Source organism: Neofelis nebulosa, chromosome 17, assembly GCF_028018385.1.
Source record: "Neofelis nebulosa isolate mNeoNeb1 chromosome 17, mNeoNeb1.pri, whole genome shotgun sequence".
NCBI lineage: Eukaryota > Metazoa > Chordata > Mammalia > Carnivora > Felidae > Neofelis > Neofelis nebulosa.
The window spans coordinates 10,711,424-10,733,691 of NC_080798.1; the positions used below are offsets into that span (position 1 = coordinate 10,711,424).

General features: G+C 57.2%; 2 protein-coding genes across 8 annotated transcripts in view; one reads left to right on the plus strand and one right to left on the minus strand.

Annotated features, from left to right (window-relative positions):
• On the minus strand, nt 1-10,290 carry FKRP (fukutin related protein). Of its 3 annotated transcripts, none has more exons than XM_058707874.1 (3): nt 9,866-10,290; nt 8,225-8,282; nt 1-3,132 (listed from the first exon to the last, which is right to left on the minus strand). In XM_058707874.1, exon 3 carries the CDS (start codon nt 3,091-3,093, stop codon nt 1,606-1,608), a length of 1,488 nt encoding a protein of 495 aa, XP_058563857.1. In that variant the 5' UTR covers nt 3,094-3,132; nt 8,225-8,282; nt 9,866-10,290; the 3' UTR covers nt 1-1,605. The 3 variants fall into 3 exon arrangements, with proteins under 3 accessions (XP_058563857.1, XP_058563855.1, XP_058563856.1); XM_058707872.1 differs by having other exon boundaries at nt 8,225-8,351; nt 9,866-9,904; XM_058707873.1 differs by lacking the exon at nt 9,866-10,290 and adding an exon at nt 8,665-9,390 and having other exon boundaries at nt 8,225-8,351.
• The window catches only part of STRN4 (striatin 4), a 26,501-nt gene continuing 13,738 nt past the window's right edge, over nt 9,506-22,268 (plus strand). For 2 of the 5 annotated variants that reach the window (XM_058707864.1, XM_058707866.1), the window contains exons 1-5: nt 9,506-9,812; nt 17,263-17,366; nt 17,894-17,967; nt 18,934-19,012; nt 21,816-22,013. In XM_058707864.1, the coding sequence (XP_058563847.1) occupies nt 9,531-9,812; nt 17,263-17,366; nt 17,894-17,967; nt 18,934-19,012; nt 21,816-22,013 (737 nt within the window). In that variant the 5' untranslated portion in view covers nt 9,506-9,530. Of the gene's footprint in view, nt 9,813-16,292; nt 16,411-17,262; nt 17,367-17,893; nt 17,968-18,933; nt 19,013-21,815; nt 22,014-22,268 lie in introns of all 5 variants that reach the window. The other 3 variants (XM_058707865.1, XM_058707867.1, XM_058707868.1) reach the window with 2 other exon arrangements.

Genomic DNA, 22,268 nt, shown 5'->3' on the forward strand with positions numbered 1-22,268 from the left:
TTAACTTATATATTAATTTATATTACTGTGCCTGTTACAAAAGGTTTTAGACATCACACATCCTTCACGAATGCCCTGTGGGGCATTTCAAAACCGCACGTGACAAGGGACGATGTTTTATTAGGTGGAGACGCCCTGCATATTATGGGACGTCTCCATCCCTGGGCCGTGGCTCTGGAGAGCCAGGAGCACCCCGTGATCACCCCAAATCATCCCCGTATGTTTCCCAAACGCTCCACGGAAACCCAACAGTCTCGGGGCCATTTGCGGGTTCGGTGGCTAAAGACAGAGGCTGTGTTCTAAGAAGTCAGGCTTTGGACATCTGAGTCTCAGGAGACTGGGACAAATTTGCATTCGTCTTCCCTCTTGCTGGCCTGTGAGGTCTCCTCCTCCAAGGGCTTCATGTGTCTGCAATGACACCGATCCCCCACACCCGACCTATAGGTTCAGGGAGGCCGTGACTTGCCTAAGATGACCAGGAAAACCAGTGGCCAAGCCAGGAGCCAACCCCAGCCTTGATTCCTGACCCCTTTACCACTCAAGTGCCACCCAGCACCCAGTCACCTCCATTTCTTAGGTGCAAAGCAGAGTTTCGGAGAGGCAGAGCAGTACCACAGAGAGGGGCATAGTATCCAACTTCTGTGTGGGCTCCAGACTGACTGCCTGGGTTCAAGTCCCTGCTCGGTCACTTCCCAAGCTGTCTGACCTTGGGCAAATGGCTTTACCATTCCGACCTCAGTTTGCTCCCCTGTAAAATGGAAATAATAGCAGCTCTCACCTCAGGACCTGGGGGTGAGACATAAATCAGTGAATCTGTGTGAAATACTGAGAAGGATGCCTGGCACACGGTATGTGCTGGGTAACGTGAGTTATGACGACTGTTAATCCGGCCTTGCCGTGGGCTAACAGGTGCAGAGAGCTGAAATAATGAGGTAACACCGTTAACATGGAGTGGGGCCGGCATCCAGGACCCGGTTCTTAACCATAGCTGCAGCTCAGGGCTCTGAGCCTGTTCCCTCCCCTGGAAGAGGAGGTCAAGAGCAGCATGCACCTCCCGGGGCTCCCGAAGGGCGATAGTTCTCCGGTCCTGCAAGACACAGGGGATTAGAGAGGCCTAAGACTCAAGAGTCAGGAAAGCTACAGAACCACGGAGGGGACAGGCTTACCGGCGCCTTGGCCCCACAGCAGGACAACGGCGCCCTCTGGTGGCGGAAGCAGCCCCAGCAACCAAGTGCCCCACGGACTGTGAGCCGGACAGAGGGCGCTCATTGAATCCCGGAAGAAACTGAGGCACAGAGAAGCTGGGACAGTCGCCCAGGCCCACCTAAGTCGCAAGTGGTAGGTAGAGCTGGGGTTTTGGTCGCGGCAGTCCAGCCCAGAACCCACACGCTTTCCTCTTTACAAAAACTGTCCGTGCCCTGAATAAAGCCCACGCTCTCGGAAACCTTGGGCAGCGTAGGTCCTCGACGTCCGGGCCTGTGCTCGGCCTTGCAGGGCAGCTGGGCATCGCCGGCCCGCCCACCAAACGCCAGCGGCGCCAAAGCAAAGGCCAGCTCCCCGCGCATGAGCGTTCTTCTCCCGACCCCAGGAGCGGCCGCTGGAGCCTCAGCCGCTTCCCGCCAAACTCAGGAGTGACGGGTTGGGGTACTCGGGGTTCTCGATGACCCCGGGGCCGAACTTGAGCTCCAGGAAGCGACGGTAGTTGTTAGGCGCCTGCGCCACGAAGCCAGCGAAGGGCAGGGGCACGAGAGGCTGCAGGAAGTGTTCGGGGAACTCGACATCCTGCCGGTGGTCCAGCCACGTGTCCTTGGTCATGACCCCGTTGCGGGGGTAGAAAGGCCACAGGTCCACGTGCAGATGGTTGCTCTCGCTGTACTGCACGCGGAAGAAGTCGCCCTCTACGGCCTTCTCCCACACGAAGCCGCGCTCGTCCACCACCGAGCCCGCCTCGGCGCCGCGCAGCTGCTCGCAGTTGCCCACGTCCTCCAGGTAGATGCCCAGGTCCACGTCGTAGTCCCACGGGATGATGTCCCCGTGGCGGGCGGCCCCCAGCAGCGAGCCGCCCTCCAGCCAGTAGCGCACGCCCGCCGCCTCCAGCACGCCCACCACGTAGCGGGCGGTCTCGCGCAGCGCGCGCAGGCAGCACGGCGGCGTCCAGCGCTGCTCGTACAGGTAGGCCGGCGTGTCGCCCACCACCGTCCCGAAGCAGCGCGGCGTCTCCTTGCCGCAGCCGAACCACTCGAGCCGCCCGCCCTCCCCGCTCACCAGGCGGATGCCCAGCGCGCGCAGCAGCGCCGCCCGCCGCGCGCGCCCCTCGCGCTCCGCCTTCCAGCGCGCGTGGGCCGTGGCCAGCGGGGGCAGGCGCGCCGCGCCGAACGGCAGGTCCAGCAGCCGCACGGCCCAGCCGCGGAGCGCCGTCTGCAGGAAGAGGCCGGTGCCCACCGGCCGGGCCAGGGGCGCCGACAGGTTGAAGAGGTCGCGGGCGCGCAGGAGCACCACGGCGTCTCCGTCCAGGGCGTCGCAGCGGGGCGCGGACGGGGCGGGGCCGTAGCGGGCGGTCCACTCGCGCAGGCTGACGTTCAGGGCCAGGCAGCGGGCGGGGTTGGCGGAGGCGACGGGGGCGGCCACCAGGCGTGCGCCTCCGGCCCGGAGCACCTCCACCATGTGCTCCAGCTGGCCCGGTACCTCGGCCCTAGCCCCGTCGGGCACCAGGGCCACGAACTCGGTGGCTACATAGGTCTCGGGGCGCGAGGCGGCGGCGGGCCGGTCCAGGGCGGGCTGGAGTAGCGCCAGACGAACGTTGGGAACCCGGGGCAGGGCCAGGGGTGGGTAGGGGAGCGTGTCGGCGGCCACCACCACCGGCTGGGCTGCGTCCTGTTGCAGGAAGGAGTCCACCAGCTCTGGCACCGCGTTGTCGAAGGCCTCGAACTCGCGCACCAGGACGGTGACGCGGGGGCCGGCGGCAGCTCCACGGCGGGGACCCCGGGCCCGGGAGTTCCTGGGCTGGTGCTGTAGCCACGAGACATAGAAGAGGACCAGGAGGTTGAACGTGATGGCGGCTGCCAGGACAGCCTGGCAGCGGGTGAGCCGCATGGGGCCAAAGTCGGGCCCTAGCTGGGCCTCCAGGGCATCCTGGGGAGGGAGAATGAAAGGGGAGGCTGGAGCTGGTTGTCAGAAACCTCCTCACCAGACCTCCTTAATCCTCAGCATTGCCCTTCTCTCCCAGCCCTTTCTCTATGTAGTGTCAGCTCTGACTTACCCTCCTCCAGGAAGCCCTCTCTGACTTCCCATCCACCCCCCTCTGGGCTCCTTCAGCTCCTTGGGTTCTCCCACCCTAGTCCACCACTCTACGTCATTACTGCGTGGGGACAGGTCTGCATCCTCCCACTGGATTGTGAGACCCATGAGGGCTGGCCCTGAGCTGGTCTCGATCACTGCTGGGTCCCACGTTCCACCCAGCGCAGGACCTGGTGCTTAGCAAGTTTTTATCAAGTGATTCACCTTCCCTTCTTCCTTGTTCAATCCCACCTATTCCTTACCCTTTTCTTTGTCGACTTCTCATTCTGTTTTGGGTTCGATTAGAAATGCCCAACTCCATCCCCAAGCCCAGGCTGCACCTTCTGCTCCACCGTTCCCTCCTCCAGGAAGCCCCTCCTGATCTCTCTCTCTTGTCCCTCTCACACCCTGTCCGGGCTGCAGGGGGAGGCTGCAGCATGGGCACCGAGCCCCTCCCCCACCGTCCCCTTCTCACTTCCTCAACTCCTGTGCCATCTGGTCATCTGATGGTCGGCCAGATTGGTTTGGTTTTGCAAGAAAAGCTAGAAATGTTTTCTTAAATCAGAATTATCCCAATTTTTAATACTGCCTACTCATTAAATTAAACAACCACCACGGACTGGATCACACTCCTAGAAACATAGGGGCGCCTGCCTGGCTCAGTCCATTAAGCGTCAGACTCTTGATTTCGGCTCAGGTCATGATCTCACGGTTCATGGGCTCGAGTCCCACATCCGGCTCTGTGCTGTCAGCACAGAGCCTGCTTGGGGTTCTGTCTCTTCTCTCTCCCTCTCTGCCCCTCCTCCGTGCTCGCTCTCTCTCAAAATAAATAAACTTAACAAACAAATTCCTAGAGCCAGAAAGTAGAAAGGTGGTTGCCAGGGGCTGTGAGGAGGGTGAAATGGAGTTGTTTAATGGGTATAGATTTCCAGTTTTGCAAGATTGAGAAAGTTCTGGAAACTGCACAATAATGTCGAATATATACAACACTACTGAACTATGCGCTTAAGAATTGTTTAGATGAGGGGTGCCTGGGTGGCTCAGTCGGTTAAGCGTCCGACTTCGGCTCAGGTGTCGAGCTCTGTGCTGACAGCTCAGAGCCCAGAGCCTGCTTCGGATTCTGTGTCTCCCTCTCTCTCTGCCCCTCCCTTGCTCATGCTCTGTCTCTCTCTGTCTCTCAAAAACAAATAAATGTAAAAAATGAAAAAAAAATGTTTAGATGATAAATTTTGCTTTGTGTATTTTATTACAACTCAAAAAATTTTTTTAATGTTTAGTTTTGAGAGAGAGCGCAAACAGGGGAGGGGCAGAGAGAGGGAGACATAGAATCTGAATCAGGCTCCGGGCTCTGAGCTGTCTGCACAGAGCCTGACGTGGGGTTCCAACTCAGGAACTGTGAGATCGCGACCTGAGCTGAAGTCGGATGCTTCACCGACTGAGCCACCCAGGGGCCCCCACAACTAAAAATTTTTTAAATGTTTGTTTGTTGAGAGAGCATGAGCAGGGGAGGGACAGAGACAGAGACAGGCAATCCCAAGCAGGCTCTTGCTGTCAGCACAGAGCCTGACAGGGGGCTTGAACTCACGAACCATGAGATCACGACCTGAGCCGAAATCAAGAGTCAGCCGCTTAACAGATGGAGTCACCCAGGTCCCCCTAGAATTTTTTTTTTTTTTTTAAGGGGAGTGGGACGGCCCAAAAGAGGCTGGGGAGGTAGGGCACGCCCACTCTTCATTCATTGGCCGCACTCCTAGGCAACCTCCAGGTGGCGCTGTCTCCCTGTGCCCCGCACAACTGTGAAGCTCTGGTTGGTCTCCGGCACAGGAGTAAATACTCAGGATGTTTTTCCACGAGGGATTTCCATGGGTTTCTACTCCTCCCGGGAAGGGTGACATCAGAGACTCAGCTAATCTTCCCACCCACCTAAATACTTCTGACCAAAGCTCCCCCTTGGGCCCGGGTCCACCCAGATCCCCCCTCAGCCTCCCCGGTCTCCTTTTTTTTTTTTTTTTTTTTTTAATGTTTTTATTTATTTTTGAGAGGGAGCGAGCATGTGTGAGGCGGAGGAGAAGCAGAGAGAGGGAGACTGAGGATCTGAAGCGGGCTCTGTACTGACAGCAGAGAGCCTGATGTGGGCCTTGAACCCTCAAATGCAAGATCATGACCTGAACTCAACTGACTGAGCCACCCAGGCCCCCTTCCCTGGTCTCCTGACTAAATCCCCTCCTCGTGGCAGCCAGAGAGGTTTTCATAAAGCACAAACCTGACCTCTCCCTCCCTGGTCCGAACCTGCCATGGCTCTTCCGTAACCCGAGGAGAAAGTTTAAGTTTCTTACAACGTTCCACGAGCCCTTGGGTGACCTGTCCCTTGCTGGCCCACCGGGTCCAGCCCCATCTCCTGCCATGTGTCAGACTCTGTGCCTAAGCCACCTTGGCCTTCGTCTCAAACAGATCTTATTTCTAAGCCTTTGGACATTCTGTTCCTTCTGCTTCTCCTCCCAAACACCCCTCCTTCCCATGCCTCTTTTCTCCTGGAGAACGCCTACTTAAGCTTTAGGCCTCAGCTCTGATGGCTCCTCCCCCAGGAAGCCCTCCCCGAACCCCAGGCTGGGTCAGAAGTCCTCCCTGGGCCCCCCATGCCTCAGGGTCCTGAAGCCAAACTCTGCACTATGTGGCCTGAGTCTTTCTGCCTCTTCCCTCTCTATCTCCTACCAGGAATAGGCTCCTATCTCTCTTCACCCATCCCAGGCCTGTTTCCCCTTCTCTGATCTATCTCGGCTGACACTTAAGAATCCAAGTTGCACTTTGAGAGCAACTTTTATTTTTGTGTTTATTTTTTGATAGAGAGGGGATCTAAAGTGCGCTCTGCACTGATGGCAGAGAACCTGATGCGGGGCTTGAACTCACAAACTCTGAGATCGTGACCTGAGCCGAAGTCGGACACTTAATTGAGCCACCGAGGTGCCCTAACAACTTAAGTTTTAGAACCTCGGAATTGCCTTCTGGATCTTAGATTGATTCTTCCTTCCTTCAGTCCTTCCCTCTGTTTGTGGAACTCCTACAACGTGCCAGGCACTGTCTGAGGCACTGGGGACACAGCAGTGGACACATGGCACACAAAGACAGACAGCAACCCTGACCTCACATTACTGGGGGGGGGGGGGGAGGAGACTTTGGAACCACAGAATCTTCGGGGTCTTAAAAATCTTAGACACTTAGAGCTTATGTACATAGAAGCACAGGAGAGACCACGGATAGTTTCGGAACCTTCTGAAGATTCTAAAAAGAGACCATCATCTTGCTCTGCCCGCATCTCCCAACAGTCTGTTCCCCACTCAGCGCCCAGAGGCATCCTGTTAAAACTCAAATTAGATCCCGTCCTGCGTCTGCTCAGACCCTTCTGTGGCCCACAACTCACTCAAGGGAAAAGCCGAGTCTTTACTGGGGCCCCCTGGGCTCTGTCTAATCCTCCACCCCCTCCCACTCTTAGCTCCAGCCGCGCTGGCCGCCGAACACCGGCGTTCAAATACATCCGGGACACCACGGCCAAAGATCAGCTGCTCCTTCTGCCCGGAAGCTCATCCCCAGGTCTCCACATGGCTCCTCCCTCCTGGCCTTCGGGCCTCTCCTCAAATGTCACCTGTCCAGTGAGCCCTCTCTTTGGCTTTTCTTTCTCAAAATGCATCTCCCCGTCACCCACGTATTTCGTGCGCCCCACCCATCCCTGCGTTTTCTCCCCTCATCGTTATCACGTAGATTTCACTTATTATTTTGTTCCCTGATGTATACTCAGGGCACAGCTCGGTGCCTGACACATAGCAGGTGCTTAAGAAATTTGTGTGGCACCAATGACTGAGTCTAGGTGTTCAGATGGGGAACGTGGGGCTCAGAGATAGAAACCATGGAGAACTCAGGTCTCTACTTCTCAGGCCCTGGCTCTTGGAATGCTCTGTCTGGCTGACTCTAGGCCCCAAGGTGCCCAGGCGGACAGAGGACAGAAATGGGGTCCTCAGAGACCAGTGAGTATGACAGTCAGACGAGCAAGCGAAGGCACCAGAGAAGAAAGAGAAAGGAATCATCCAGCCCCCTGACTAGGTTGCTCTTGGCTTCCCCAACTATGAGGGCTCAAATCTCCTTTATCGAGGCAAAGTGGATGAAATGATGATTTTGAAGGTGCGAATGTTCTTTCTCTGAGTCCCATCAGGATGATACTGTCAACGATTCTAGCCAATCGGGATACGCCAGAGCCCTTTCTAAGCACTTTACACATAGGAACTTGTTTGCTCTTCAAGTTCTGATCACATTTAGAGATGAAGAAAACTGCAGCACAGAGAAGCGAAGTCACTCGTTCAAGGTCACACAGCTGGGAGATGGTGGACCCAGATGTGACTCCCAAGCCTGGCGAGTTTTGTCCAGGGTCTTTGTCCAGTTTATTGTTTTCAACCAATAAACTCTGCTATCCCTCTTGGGTCCGCTCAAGACAGCCCAGCTCTCTGTCCACCCTCAGCAAACATTCTGCAGGTGCTTTCAAAGCTGAATATGGCATATTCCGTACTTCAACTCATTAACTCTTCTGGGGACGCGGAAAGATCGAGGCAGCCATTGGGCAGGCCCTCCAGAGGTAAGCAGACAAAAACCACACTCACAACTTACAGATAGGTCAGGAGACCAGCAGGGGGTGTGGCAGAGGACAGGGGGTCAGGGAAGGAGAGGACAGTGAAGAGGAGACTTTGTGTCTCTCCGTGTCCCATCAAACAAGTGCCAGTGGATCCAGATTCCCTTCAGGCCTAGGTTCACCCGGCCTGAGCTCTGATCTGGACTGAGCCTTAGCTGCTGCATCTGCGGGGTGTGAATGTGGCGGGTGCAGAAAATGAGCGATATGTAGGAACGGCCTTGGGGAGAAGGGCGACTTCCACCTGAGTGCTGGTGACGCTGTGGGACTTCTTACCTCCTAGGCTGCGGTGGGAGCTCCCGGTGGGCGGTTCCAGACCAGCTCAAATGCACTGCTGAGGGAACAAGGACCAGAAAACCCCAAATCAGCCAATTTTGCACAAGAGAGTACGGCTTCATCTTACCTACAGAAGTGTCAGCGAGAAGGTCAGAGAATCCTTTTTCTTGAAGTTCCATAAGCTCAGGCACCGCCTGGAGTGTCTCAGGAGTGGGTGGGAAGCATGTCAGTTACCACAGCCACCTATAACCATCCCTTTCTTATGAATGTGTCCAGAGAGGTGGGGCTAGAAGTGACCAGAGCTGTTACCATGACAACGCCTTCCCTAGACACACTCCATCCTGAGACACAATCCTAAAACATCCCCTGCCTCGGTGGGCCTGGTTCCTAGGGTCCCTGGAGGGGGGGGGGGGGGTGGGAGGTGGGGCTGCTCTTGTTACCATAGTAACCAGGGCTTGACCTTGCCCTTCTCCACCTCCTGGTCCAGGCCCTGTAACCATAGCAACTAGTCCTCCGCAGAGCATCTTCTCCTCTAAATAAAAACACCTGGTTGGTTTGGGCCACAGGCCTCCCACGATGAGAAAGAGGGGGGGAGCCGGTTACCATGGCAATGCCAGCTGGGCGGCTAGGGGGAGGGGTTGGGAAAGAGGTGTTCTTTCAGCAGTGTCCTTGGGGCTGGGGTCCTTGCTACCTGAGTGCTAGGTGAAGTTGCCATAGTAACCGAATGAGGGTGGGGGCAGAAGGACCACCAGGGGCTTAGGTTACCTTAGCAACCTTCCCCAAGTCCAGTGACAGGGCAGGTTTGGGAATTCATAACCACAAAGGGGGAGGGTTCCAGACCGCGGAAGGGTTACCATGACTACCGACCCCGGCCAGGAATCAGAGAGGTTGGGGCCATCGCAGAAATCACCCTTGGTGGTCGCCCTTTCTCTCTGACACTGTTTGTCCAGGAGAGTGGCATTTGGGTCTGGAGGGGGTTAGAATCTTTCTTTGGGGCGAAGGGGCAGGAAACGGCCCCTCCCAAAGTCCCGCTTTTCCTAGGGGCGCCCCTCGCGCTGGGCCTGGGTCTCTCGAGCTTTCCTCGAGGTGCGCGCTTCCGTCCCGCCCCCTCCCGCCCACCCGCGCGCGCGCTTTCGGGGTCGACCCGGGTGGGCGAGGCGCGCGCCGGGCCTCGTTCCCATCACCGGCCCCCCCGGCCCCCGCCAAGCGCGCGCGCGGGCGGTGCGCGCGCGGGGGGGGGGGGGGGTGGTCCGGCCGCGCAGGCGCGCGAGGCACAGCGGGCGCGCGGGCCGGCCCCGGGGCCTCCATGATGGAGGAGCGAGCGGCCGCCGCGGTCGCCGCCGCCGCCTCCTCCTGCCGCCCGCTCGGCTCCGGCGCGGGCCCCGGCCCGACGGGGGCGGCCCCGGCCTCTGCCGCTGCCCCGGGGCCCGGCCCGGCCGGCAAGGGAGGCGGCGGCGGAGGCAGCCCGGGGCCTTCAGCGGGGCCCGAGCCCCTGAGCCTGCCCGGGATCCTGCACTTTATCCAGCACGAGTGGGCGCGCTTCGAAGCGGAGAAGGCCCGCTGGGAGGCCGAGCGCGCCGAGCTGCAGGTGAGCGCCGCCCCGGGACCCCCGACCCCCCGCCCGGCCCGGCCCGGCCTCACCCGCCGCCGCCGCCGCCGCCATCTTGGAGCAATGGCCGCCGGGACGGCCGGGGGGGCGGGAGGGGACCGCGACCGGCCCGGAGACCGAGAGAGGGGCCGTCCGAGGGGGCTCCTGAGGCACCCGGCGGCTCGAGGCGGGAGGGGGCGGGAGAGCCCGACCGGGGCCGGCCGAGAGGAGGCGCGCAGGGCATCGGACCCGGCTGCGAGCGGGAGTGGGAGCGAGCGGACCGGCAGACGGGTTCCCGGGAGAGGGGCCTCGGGCCCTGAGGGGAGCCCAGGAGAACTCAGCGGAGGGTGGTGGGAGGAGTTGGGGGGGGAGGTTCTTGTTGGGAGTGAGCGGAAGCCCGAAGGGTGCCCCGGGGTTCCTACCTCCGTCCCCGACCAGGTGAGGGTTGGAGGTGGAGCCTGGTGGGGTTTGGAGGGGAGAGAGCGGAGGTCGGGGGGGGGGGGGGGGGGGGGGACGTGGGAGCCGCCGAGGGCCAGAGTGGAACGAGCGGGGAACCGGCTTGCGTAGGAAGAGGAAGTCAGGGAGCCTGGGACGGGGTGTGTTTCGGATTGTTTGGACGGTGGAGGCGAAACGAAAAGACGACTGTATGCGGACTCGGGATGAGAGGAGAGCCTCGAGGGGTCCAGGAGGAAGATGTGTGCCCTTCCCTCTCAGGAGGGAACTTTGGGGAGGCCTGGCCTGTGTGGCTGAACAGTGCAGGGAGGCGTCCCCGGGGACAGAAGCATGGACAGGGCCGGGACTTGCCCTAGGAGCCTGTATGGAAGAGCTGCGGAGCGGAAACTCTAGTTTTGGGAGTGAGTGGGTGTGGGGGAGGGGGCGGGAGGAGGGGGGATTTGAGACGGGAGGTGTGTGCAGATGTCAGGCGGAGAACCCTGGACTGGAGTGCGCTGGCGTCCAACGTGGAGATAAGGGGACCTGGGACGGGGACAGGGAGGAGGAGTCCAGGGGCACCTGGAAGATGGCAGGGGGAGCATTTTTGCACAGCGGGTAGACAGCATAGAAGAAGCATCTCAGAAGGACCCCGGGAGGAGGTATGTTTGTGGAAGTTTCCGGGGAGAGGACCCCATGGTTTGTGGAGTCGTTTGGGAGAGGGATGTGCCCAGGGATGATGTTTGGGAGAGCTTGAGGAATTGGCCCGGGTTACGTGACCTTGAGAAGTGCGGGTCCGCTCGCTGAGCGCTCCGCAGAGCAGAGCTGGGGCGGCAGAGTTGTGAGGATATGAAGGAATCCGGGGATGGGCAGCAAGGATTCTGAGGGTTCCTGGGCTGGGGTATAATTAGCAGGAGCTGGTGCCTACTTCTGGCCGCCCATCTCTCTCCTTCCGGCTCACTGTTTTCCCGTCCAGTGGCTGTGGGGACCCAAATAACTGATTCGAATTTTGTCCAGAGGATGAATAAAGAGAGTGTTCCGCAATTCTCCCACCCCTAGGGAGGGATCTTAGCTGTGTGGTAGCTGGGGCTCGGCACTGAGGTGGGAGAGGAATCCTTATGTAAGCACCCCTCACTTTTGTGTTCGATTCTCAGTTTCCGGAGCTCTTCCCCAGCCTACATCTCTCATCAGATCTCAATACCCCATTATGTAGACAGGGCCAGTGTCATTGCCCTCATTCAGCTTATTGCTGAAACTGATGGCAGCTGCTGTTTAGTGAGCACATAGGAGGTGCCAGGCCTGTATGAAGCACTTTAGCTGGAGACATGGTATCGTTTAATCCTTGCAGCATTCAGCAAGGGTAGGTAATAGCATTCCCCCCACCACCCTGCTATTTGAGAAAAGAATCCCAAAAGGAAGGGGAGGCTCTGGGACACTCAGTGATTGATCTAGGATCACAGCCTGTGGGTGGAAGGGCTGGTCTATGGGCTTTTAAAAGCACATGCTCTGTACCTCTCTGCTGTCCAGTACAGATGAGGAAACTGTTCCCAGGAAGCCCAGTGGCCTCCTCGGGATCATCCAAACAGTCATAGGCAGACCTGGGATTGCATTTTGGTCTCTGGGACCGCGTGCGGGTGCACCCTACGGCACCCACCCTACCACTGTCCCGTATTTGTGACGAACGAGAGAAGAGTTATGTTTATTCCCTCCCTCAGTGGCTCTTGGCAGGAACTCACGGACAGGACCCAGTTAGGCTCTCCCAGGTCTAGGCTGCGGCGTTAACTTACTTTGTACTTTTGTTTGCTGTTCGTTCCGTCCCGTTAGTAAAAGCGCACAGATCTCAGGAGTGTTTGCGTGTGTGTATATGCACGTATATAAGTGTGTACTTACGAGTGAGAGGGGAAAGTCCCCCTCTTGTCGCTTCCCTGCTCTCCCCTGAAACTGTTACTGCTGTGAAAGTAGTTCACCTCTGCCCTGTGTGATATGCAAGGTCTATTACACGTATCGTTTTGTGACTTTTTTCACAGTCTCTGTGTCTTGATGTTCCTTTCCTATCAGCACAGAGAGCTCTCTTGTTACTTTTGATAACTACATTGGGCTGGATGTTTGCACCATTCCACCTTTAGATGACCTTGTGGACAGATTTTAGCCTGTTTCCAGTTTTTCCTTCAGAAATGGCGGCGGTGACTATCTTTGCAGGGCAGGTGGATGGGATGATAGAATAGATACGCTTATGAGACGGTGATGGGTTCTGCCAGGTTACCCCGCGGTCACACCCCCAATAGCATCACCTTTTTTTGCATACCTGTGCCCGGAACACTTACCGCTTGCTTACAGAAGTGTGACTTCTCCCTCCCGTGAGGTCCTTTAAGGCCTGTGCTGTGTCAGACTTTTGCGAGGAGCCCTGAATGCCTTTTCTCCAAATAGCTGAGCTACAGCTGCTCCTGGCACAGGACCTGCTGAGCATCAGTGTGCGCTAGACGAGGCAGCCCCTCGTGTGGTCCTGCCAGGAGGTTCCCAAGGATTGGAGCAGGGAGGTGGCACGGATGTGGTCTGACGATACGCAGGACTTTGTCAGGTGGGGGATTCTGAGAGGCAGGCAGTGCGGTTCCTGCCCTTCAGAAACTTCCAGGCTAACAGAGGAGGCGGGTATGCACAGGAGGCTGCAGAGAACCGTGTACGTTCACACGCAAGCTGGGTACTTGATGGGGTGCCTCTGCTTGAAGCACAGTGATCGTTTCAAGAAAGCATAAAATATTTTAATGAAAACGTAAGTTGAAGTCGCAAATATTTGTGTTTTGTAGATAATGTGTGTTGCGAATTTAGGGTAAGTCGACTCAGGGTAAAGTAAGCACGAGAGATCACATACAAACCCTATCGCTTATCGACCCATGGCACCTCTGGGGAGGGGAGCTGCTTGAGGACAGGAGGAACCTCTCAGGGGACTCTCAGCTGGATGCCCATTTAGGAGCAGCGAGGGGGAGAAGTGGGGAGTGTGGCAGCAGGGAAGGTGTGGAACTGGCCACTCCCCACTTCCAGCCTCACTAGGGGCTCCGACGGATGGGGGGGGGGCATCCTCCCTGCGAGGAGCCTGTGCAGCTTGGGAAGGAGGAGTGCAGGAGACACAGGGCTAGGTGGGTCCAGAAGGGGAGCACACAGGACTGGGGGCTGGGACAGGAAGCCCAGTACCAGCTCCTGGGAGGATTGAGATGCTGAGGCTCCCGGGAAGCCTTTTCCGCGCTGCCTGGCTGGAAAGGGGGAGCAGCCGCAGGAGAGGTGGCAGCCGAGTTTGGGCACGGATCTGGGGTGGGGGAGCGGGTGTTCTAACAGTCGGGCCAGAGGGAGTGGCAGTGGGTGGATGTGGTGGGTAGAGAAACTTCCAGATCCTGGGCTTACCTGCCGGCCTACCACGGCACTCAGATCAGACAGACAGCACTGGCTGCCGGCATTTTCAGAGGTAGGAGGGACTGGCCCCTGACACTTCCCCTTTCCATGGGATTCCGTTGAGTTGGTTCGGGGCTTCAACCACATGTTTGTGGTTCTCTCTCTCCTCCCTTTGCCAGAGGAACTGGGGAAGGGACAGCGGAGCAGAGTGGGCTGAGCCAGGTTCTTGCACCATAATTAGGAGAAGGGAGATGGGGACTTGACGTGGTGGTAACAAGGAGATACAGGGGCCAGGCTGAGCACGTGTGAGGGTCTGGCACGTTCTTGACTTCCCTTTCTCCCCCCACAGACTGAGGTCACCTGTGTCATCAGTCCTGCCTCCTTAGCACCTCAGATCCACTAACCCAGCACCCCCATCTAGTCTGAGCCACTGTCATTTCTCCCTGGCATTTCTGGGACTGCCTCCTGTGACTGGCCTTCAGTTGTGTGGGCATGCCCCTCCCCCCAGGCCATCAGTTCAGTTCTCCACAGTATAGCTGGAATTATCTTTGTAACATGCACTGATCCCATCTCTCCTTTGTTTGAAACCTTTCCATGGCTTCCCCTGTGCTCTTAGGACAACCTTCGAACCCTAGCTTGGTCTGCGGTCCTTTCTCGGGCCTACAAGCCGCTCTGCCTTTCTTCACGAACCCTGTTGCACATTCTGATGTGGCCATACTGGCCTCAATTTATGACCCCACCAGCGGAATACAAGTGTGCCTGTCTCCCCGGTTCTTGGCCAGTCCAGGCATTACTTAGCATGTACGTGCTCAGTTCTCAGCTAACCTGAGGGAGAGACCTGGTCCCTAGAGCAGGACAGAGGTGACAGTTGGCTTGTGGGCACAGATCTTGTCTCTGCCCTCTTCCAGCAGCCACTCTACTCCCCTGGCTGACTTCTGACAGCCTTCGGGTCTTGGCTGAACTGTGCATCTTGACTCCAGAAACGGGTTGGGCGTCCCTTGTCCCATAACACCCTTTGCTTCCTCACCGTGGCCCCAGTCAAATCGTGTGTCGGTTGTCGATGCTCCTGCCTGTCTCCTCTGCTGCACTGGGAGCTCTGTGGGGCCAGGAACCACTCAGACGAATGCCTCATGCAGGACCTGGCTGTCACAGGCTGTCACAGGTGCTGGATGTTGGAATGAACGGAGGCTCTCAGCAGGCTGTACTGGCCCTGGGAACCAGAACACTCGCTGTGGAGGCCACAGAGGGTAGGGAGGACGGTGAGGAGGTAACTCAGGGCTTGTGTTTGGTGATCGACCTTTTCTTCTCCACCTCTCTCCCCCACCTTCTAAAATAGACGGGACAGGGCAGACTTGGGTGACTGAGAAGATACACAAAGGACAGACATTTCAGACTTCCAAGATGGTGATCCCACGAGAGTCCACCTGTCTAGCCTTAGATATTTACGTATGTATGTGTTGATTTAATGTTTGTTTACTTTTGAGAGAGACAGAGTGTGAGCAGGAGAGGGGTGGAGAGAGGGAGACACAGAATCTGAAGCAGGCTCCGGGCTCTGAGCTGTCAGCACAGAGCCCGATGTGGGGCCCGAACCCATGAACCGTGAGGTCACGACCTGAGCCGGAGTTGGATGCTCAATAGACTGAGCCACCCAGGCGCCCCTGTGTTAATTTAAAACGTAGAGCGAAAACAACGTTCACAAGGGTGGGGTGGGGAGTCCCATTCCTTCAATGGACGGAGGATTTTTTCCCCCCATAGTGTACCTGGTGACATATAGCGATCTGTTTGTTATTTGTCCCCTCCCCTCTGTAACACACGTCTCCTCGTGTTTAGTGCTGTTCTCTGTCTGTAGCTGTATCTGATACTTGGTTGGAGCTCAGTAGGTATTGGTGTCAACGGGTGAGCACGTGAAACCCTTGTTTTATGTCAACGCACATACATCCTTTTTTATTCTCTCAGAAAGAAGCCTACGTTGCACTTACAGCTGTAGGCTAGCTACATCCCTGGAAGTGGACCTGTCAGGACAAAGGGAATGTGCGTTTGACATTTTTATAAACATGGCCAAATTGCCCTCCAGGAAGGGTGCGTCGATTTATGACCCCACCAGCGGAATATGAGCGTGCCTGTTTCCCTGGTTCTCAGCCAGTGCCAGGCATTACTTAGCACCTGCTCAGTTCTCAGCTAACCTGAGGGAAAGACCTGGTCCCTGGAGCACGACAGAGGCGACAGTTGGCTTGTGGGCGTGGGCTGTGCTGCACTGCCAAGTGCACAGGGCAGATAGGTCATGGCCCTTGGAGCCCCAAGGAGAGGGAGAGCCGTGGGGGGGCGGGCGTCCGAGAGGCTACTGAAACTTACAGTCCTGGAGCAGGGCTTTGAGAACGGTCATGGCCTGGAAGAGGGGTCTGTGGCCAGACCCGGGGCTTCTGGTGGAGTCACTGAAGTCCTCCAGCAAGCACGTGGTGTTTGGGGAACGGCTGCGAAGACGACGCAGCCGCCTGTGGGTCAGGAGGCCTGTAAGCCACAGACCTCTCCGCTCAGTGGGGCTTGGGTCTCAGAGGGCTTTTCACTCCCTTAAGGAGCTGGGCCCATTTCAGCGTTGCGGAAGAACGGACAGGGAGAATAAAAATAATAGGTAGGAGCTGGCATTTATTAGCCCTTCTTCTGTGCTAGGCCTCGGACTGAGAAGAACTTAACACATGAGGGGCAGGCACTCTCGTGAGCCCCATTTTCTAGAAGGGGAAATGGAGGCTCAGAGAAGGCCGGTGACCTGCCTAAGATCATGCAGCAAGTAAGTGGCCGAGCCCGGCCTGGAGCTCAGGCTGTCCCAGCCTGTCACAGTGGAGCACTTGGGGAGAAGCCAGGGTTGAGCCCTGCTCTCAGGGCTTTGGCACAGGACTTCTGGAACATGGTCAGGGGCCAGGATCCTGCCTCGAAGGCCGTTGGCCCAGTGTCTCCAAAAGACCTGTTGACAGACCAGAGCAGACTGGGGTAGCCCATGCCAGCAGACGGTGTGAAGTGGTTGGCAGGGGCCCTGGGTCATGTCTGTGGCATGTCTCGCTCACCCTGGGCAGACTCCGGTGGGACGCGTGGTCCCCACGGTGGGGGTTGGGTGGTAAAGCTTTTGCATTGGAGCGGGAGCGGGAGCTGAGCTGAGCCACCCACTCTTGTCCCTAAGCTCCAGAAGTAGCTTCCTACGCCTCCCAGAGACAGATGCTCTGGTAGAAATAGTGAGACGCCACCTCCACCAGCACTGTAGGGGACAGCACCTGCCTTAGGGTGGGGGAGAAGGAGCCCAGGGCTCCTCATGCCTACCTCCCCCGCCTTCGTCCCCGGTCCGGCTTCTCCCCCAAAGGCAGGGGGCCACGTTAGGCCCGAGCTGGCCCCATTTTAATTGCAAGGGTTAAAGACTCCTCCTCAGCTCTTTCACGGTGGGTCACATGGCAGGGGACTCTGGGAACAGATCCAGCATGCCCTGTCGCTGCTCCATTGAACCCTGGCTCGGGGCCTTCACGCCTGAGGAAGTGGCTGCTGCATGTCATTGTTGGGGTAGGGGCTGGCGCTGACTGTCCCTGTGTGAGCGAGGGACGCACATCAGTGAGCCTGAGCCCTGCTGCCTTCCCGTTCCCTCCTATCCCCCCAGGCTCAGGTAGCCTTCCTCCAGGGAGAAAGGAAAGGGCAAGAGAACCTCAAGACAGACCTGGTGCGACGGATCAAGATGTTGGAGTATGCACTGAAGCAGGAAAGGTGAGCCCTGCTGCCCTGGAATCCTGCCTTCTGAAGTCAGGCCCGGATGGAGGCTCAGGAGGCCGGCCGCTTGCCTTCCGGCCGAGGGAGGTTTGGAGCCTGGCATTCTCTTCCCCATCACCCACCGCCGTGTGGTTCCAGTGGGGGGGACAGAAGAGGGCGCCGTAGGTGGAGTTCAGGATAACGGCTGCTAACAGTTTTCATAGTGGCGGCGGCCCCTGCCCAATGCTCACCGCCTCGTTCCCCTTCCTCCCGCCTAATGGGTCCAGGTGAGGCTTCCAGAGGGTGAGGACTTCCTCGGGGTCTCCTGGAGCCGGGGTAGCTCCCCCGTCTGCCTGACTCCGAAGAGTGGGTCCCTCTCAACACCACGTGTGGTGCCTCTCCCACCAGCGCTGCTTCCTGAAGGCCGGGGTGGGGGCGGTAGGAGAGTGGGCTGGGGGGACCCTGGAATCTGGGGCGCCTGAGGTGAGTGCTGGCCCAGTCCGCTCTTCTGCATCTGTCCTCCAGTAATCATTTTGCTCTTTTAGGGCCAAGTATCACAAGTTGAAGTTCGGGACGGACTGGAACCAGGGGGAGAAGAAGCCAGAACTGGCAGAACAAGGTACCCACCGTCAGATCCACCCTACTTGCGCCCCCCGTTCCCAGCAACCCTGAACGTGACGTTGTGGCGCAGAGTGGGGTCGCCTCTTTCTTACTTCGCTCCACAGGAAGCAGACTTGGCCGAGTGGGGGGCTGGGGAGGGCTTGAACCTCACTCTCAGCGCCCCTCTTCGTGGGCTGCTCTGCAGGGCCCCAGAGTGGGGAGGGTGGTGGATAGCGAGGTGGAGAGTGAGGAAGGCCTGTCCTGCCTGCCACCCCTCCGTGAAACCGACAGACAGTGTCCCTAATGTTCTAAGCTCCCCGACAGGTAAGGAGGGCAGGTGTGCCAGGTAGAGGGACGCGTGTACAGAAGCACGACGATGTGGAGGAGGGTATGTTAGGGGACAGGGAGTTACTGGGTGGGACTAGGCGACCAGCTGGGCGACCCAGCAAGGCCTTCAGTGCCGCGTGAACAGCGATGCTGTTATTTATGTCAGACCCCTCCTACCAGGACAGGAGCTCCACAGGGCAGGGCTCTTGGTCACTGATGTCACCCAGGTGCCCAGTTAGGAGCCTGGTTGATGCCGAGTGAGTAGTTAATAAAATAAACAGACGGTCTCATCTAATCCTCACGAGGATCCCGAGAGGTAGGCACTACCGTTATTAACTGATTTTCTCAGAAGAGGAAACTGAGGCTCAGAGACGTAAAGCAGCCTGCTCAGTGGCACACAGCCGGAACATGGCAGAGCCTGCTCTATGTACGCTCTCCGAACAGGATCGGATTCCCATGTGGGAAAATAACAAGGAGAGTAGAGGGCGTGGAGCGGAGAGGGTAGTAGGTTTCAGACGCCGTCAGGGAGGGACTCAACAGGACCTGTGACAGTGACCCGATAGTGACTCATTAGGGCTTGAGGATGAGGAAGGGGGAGGAGGTGATGGTACGTGGCAGCACCCCAAGACAGCCTGTCTCCTTTGTCTCCACTCTCCAGTTTCCAATGGCCCCGTGGAGTCGGTCACCCTGGAGAACAGCCCGCTGGTGTGGAAGGAGGGGCGCCAGCTTCTCCGACAGTGAGTGTGCACGGCAGGGGTGCCGGGCTGGGGTAGGCAGAGGGACGTGTTTGGCTTGGGAGATAAACTTGAAGACTCCACAGTCCTTCCTGTCCCCGCCGGGCGGTTGGAGGACATCGAACTGTCCTTGCTGGATCCTTGCTGGCCTGTCGTGCTGTGGGTGGAGGCTGGCCTGGAGGGAAGACTTGGCTGCAGGAGGCAGACATGGGGGACCTTTGCTCTTGAGAAGTGACCCCAGAGGCCTCTGGCTTTTAAAAAAGGGGGTATTTTATTATTAAAGAGGTTTGTGTTTTTTTATTTTTGTTTTTTGAAGAAGTGACTTTTTTTTAGGTTTCTTTATTTTGAGAGAGAGAGAAAGAGAGCATAGGAGAGACAGAGAGGAGGAGAGAGAGGATCCCAATCTCTCAGAGCAGAACCCGATGCAGGGCTCAAACTCATGAACTGTGAGATCATGACCTGAGCCGAAACAGAGTCGGATGCCCAACTGACCGCGCCACCCAGGCGCCCCATGTCCCTGATTTCCTTAAGCTAAATATCTGGAAGCACATTGCGAGCTTCCAGTGTGTGCAGTCACAGCAGAATGGTTGTAACACGCAGCACCTGCCAGGCGCCTGTTATGTGCCTGGCGCTGCGCTGAATGTCGCGCTCACGTTGATTCCTCGCGAGACTTCCTGTGCGGTAAGCTCCTAGCGTTCCCCTAACAGCATGGGTGCGGAGAGGGCGTGTGTTTGCATAAGACGACAGCGCCATCAAATGGAGGGTCCGAGAGGTGATCTTGGGGGTCCACCCCCAGAGCCCAGCTTCTTCACCACTGTGCTTCCCTGCCTCTCCCCTGCGGGGGTAGGGGGGACCTCGGACACAGGCAGGCACTCTAGATGACACGGCAGGTGAAGGCAGGTGTGCTCCAGTGTGTGAGGGGCAGTCTCAGGGGTCCCCGAGGGACAGGGTCATGGTGAACGTAAAAGACTTCTTGAGGAGCCGCCAGAGGACCAGCAAGGGACTCTTGTCTCGTATCTTTTAAAGCCACAGATACCCACAATTGATTTTTCCCCCTATTTTTAACTTTTAGACTAGTCCCAGCTAGTTTCCATTTTTTTTAATTACAGAAGTAATAAAAACTAATTTGTAGAAATGAGTAGAGTAAGTTGTAAAGGTTTATTTCACATCTCGAATCCCTTGTTCTGAAGATTGAAAGTCACTGCTGTTGAGTTTAGTGTGTCTGTCTCTTTCCAGGCCTTGTGGGGGGCATACTTCAGATACGTTTGTGTGTGATCTCATACTCTTGCACCCATTGACGCTTTTGTTGTTGTTGTTCGTTTATTTTTGAGAGAGAGACACAGAGTGTGAGCAGGGGAAGGGCAGAGCGAGGGAGACACAGACTCCGAAGCAGGCTCCAGGCTCCGAGCTGTCAGCCCAGAGCCCGACACGGGACTCGAACTCACGAACCGTGAGATTGTGACCTGAGCCGAAGTCGGATGCTCAACTGACTGAGCCACCCAGGCGCCCCTAACACTTTTTAAAAAAACGTTTATTTATTTATTTGGAGAGAGGGAGAGAGAGAGATGGAGCAGCGGAGGGACACAGGGAGAGGGAGCCCGAGAATCCCAAGCAGGCTCCACACTGTCAGTTCAGAGCTTGATCTCGTGAACCGTGAGGTCCTGGCCTGAGCCAAAGTCGGGACACTTAACTGAGCCACCCGGGCGCCCCAACACTTTTTTTTTTTTTTAACTGAATTATACGGATCGCGTAACTTATTTCGTGAAACCGTTTACTGTGGCCGTCTTGGCACTCTGCCTCCTTTATTTTCTGCCTAGCGTCCCCATCAGTCATTCGCGGCCCTGGTCCTCTGCAGCGGACATGTTGCTTGGCCCCTGCGTTTTGGCTCTTACGTACAACATCCTGGCAAGCATCTGTGTGGCCGCATTATGCCTATGTATAAAGGCTTCTCCTGGAAATAGACTTGAAAGTGAAACAGCAGGGCCAGGGTATGCTTATTTAAAATACTGGTGTGCCGGGGCGCCTGTGTGGTGCAGTACGTTGAGCATCCGACACTTGATCTCGGCTCAGGTCATGATCTCACGGTTCTTGAGTTTGAGCCCCACATCGGGTTCTGCACTGATGGTGTGGAGCCTGCTTGGGATTCTGTCTCTCCCCCTCTGCCCCTCCCCTGCTTGTATGTGTGTGTTCCATCTCTCTCTCTCTCTCCCTCTCTCTCTCAAAATAAACCTTAAAAAAAAGGAAATCTAAAATACTGGTGTAGAGGCGCCTGGGGGGCTCAGTCGGTTGAGCATCCGACTTCGGCCCAGGTCACGATCTCCCGGTCCATGGGTTTGGAGCCCCACGTCGGGCTCTGTGCTGACAGCTCAGAATGAACCTGCTTTGGATCCTGTGTCTCCCTGTCTCTGCCCTCCCCCACTCACACTCTGCCTCTCTCAAAAATAAATAAACGTTAAAAATTTTGTTAATTAAAAAAATATCAGTGTGTAGTCTTTATTATTTTTTCCTTAACGTTTATTTATTTTTGAGAGACAGAGTGGGAGAGGGGCAGAGAGAGAGAGGGAGACACAGAATCCGAAGCAGGCCCCAGGCTCCGGGCTGTCAGCACAGAGCCCAAGGCCGGGCTTGAACCCACGAACCGTGAGATCGTGACCTGACCTGAAGTTGGGCGCTTAACCGAATGAGCCACTCAGGCACCCCTGATGTGTGGTCTTAAGTTGCTTCTCCAAAAAGGCTGTCCCAGTTTGCAGCAGCCCCCAGAGAAGCCAGGAGACCCCTGACCCACGCCAGTGCTGTCTCCCTCCAGGTACCTGGAGGAGGTGGGCTACACGGACACCATCCTGGACATGCGGTCCAAACGCGTGCGGTCCCTACTGGGCCGCTCGTTGGAGCTCAACGGGGCCGTGGAGCCCAGCGAAGGTGGCTCCAGGGCCACGCCAGGCCCCGGGGGGCTCAGTGGCGGTGAGTCGCTGCTGGTGAAACAGATCGAAGAGCAGATCAAAAGGTGAGCCCTTGGTGAGGCCTGGCAGGTCTGTTCCTCTGTGTCCCCTCCTCCTGATGAAGGCCGACGTCAGAAAAGCCAACGGTGCTCCCTCGTGCTCTGGTGGCCGCTTCCTTCCTGGAGGGTATTGTGGGTCCCTTTGCCCCAGAGCCTTCAGTGCCTTCGTTGTGGGATCCCTGGATTCTCTTCTGGGTCCCCCTGCACATACTCCCGTGGTGTCATCTTCGTGCCGATTCGCGTCACGGCTCCCGTCCGGCA

Excerpts from the sequence above, each read along its gene's own strand:
- FKRP (XM_058707874.1), bottom strand. The coding sequence starts at position 3,093 with ATGCGGCTCACCCGCTGCCAGGCTGTCCTGGCAGCCGCCATCACGTTC.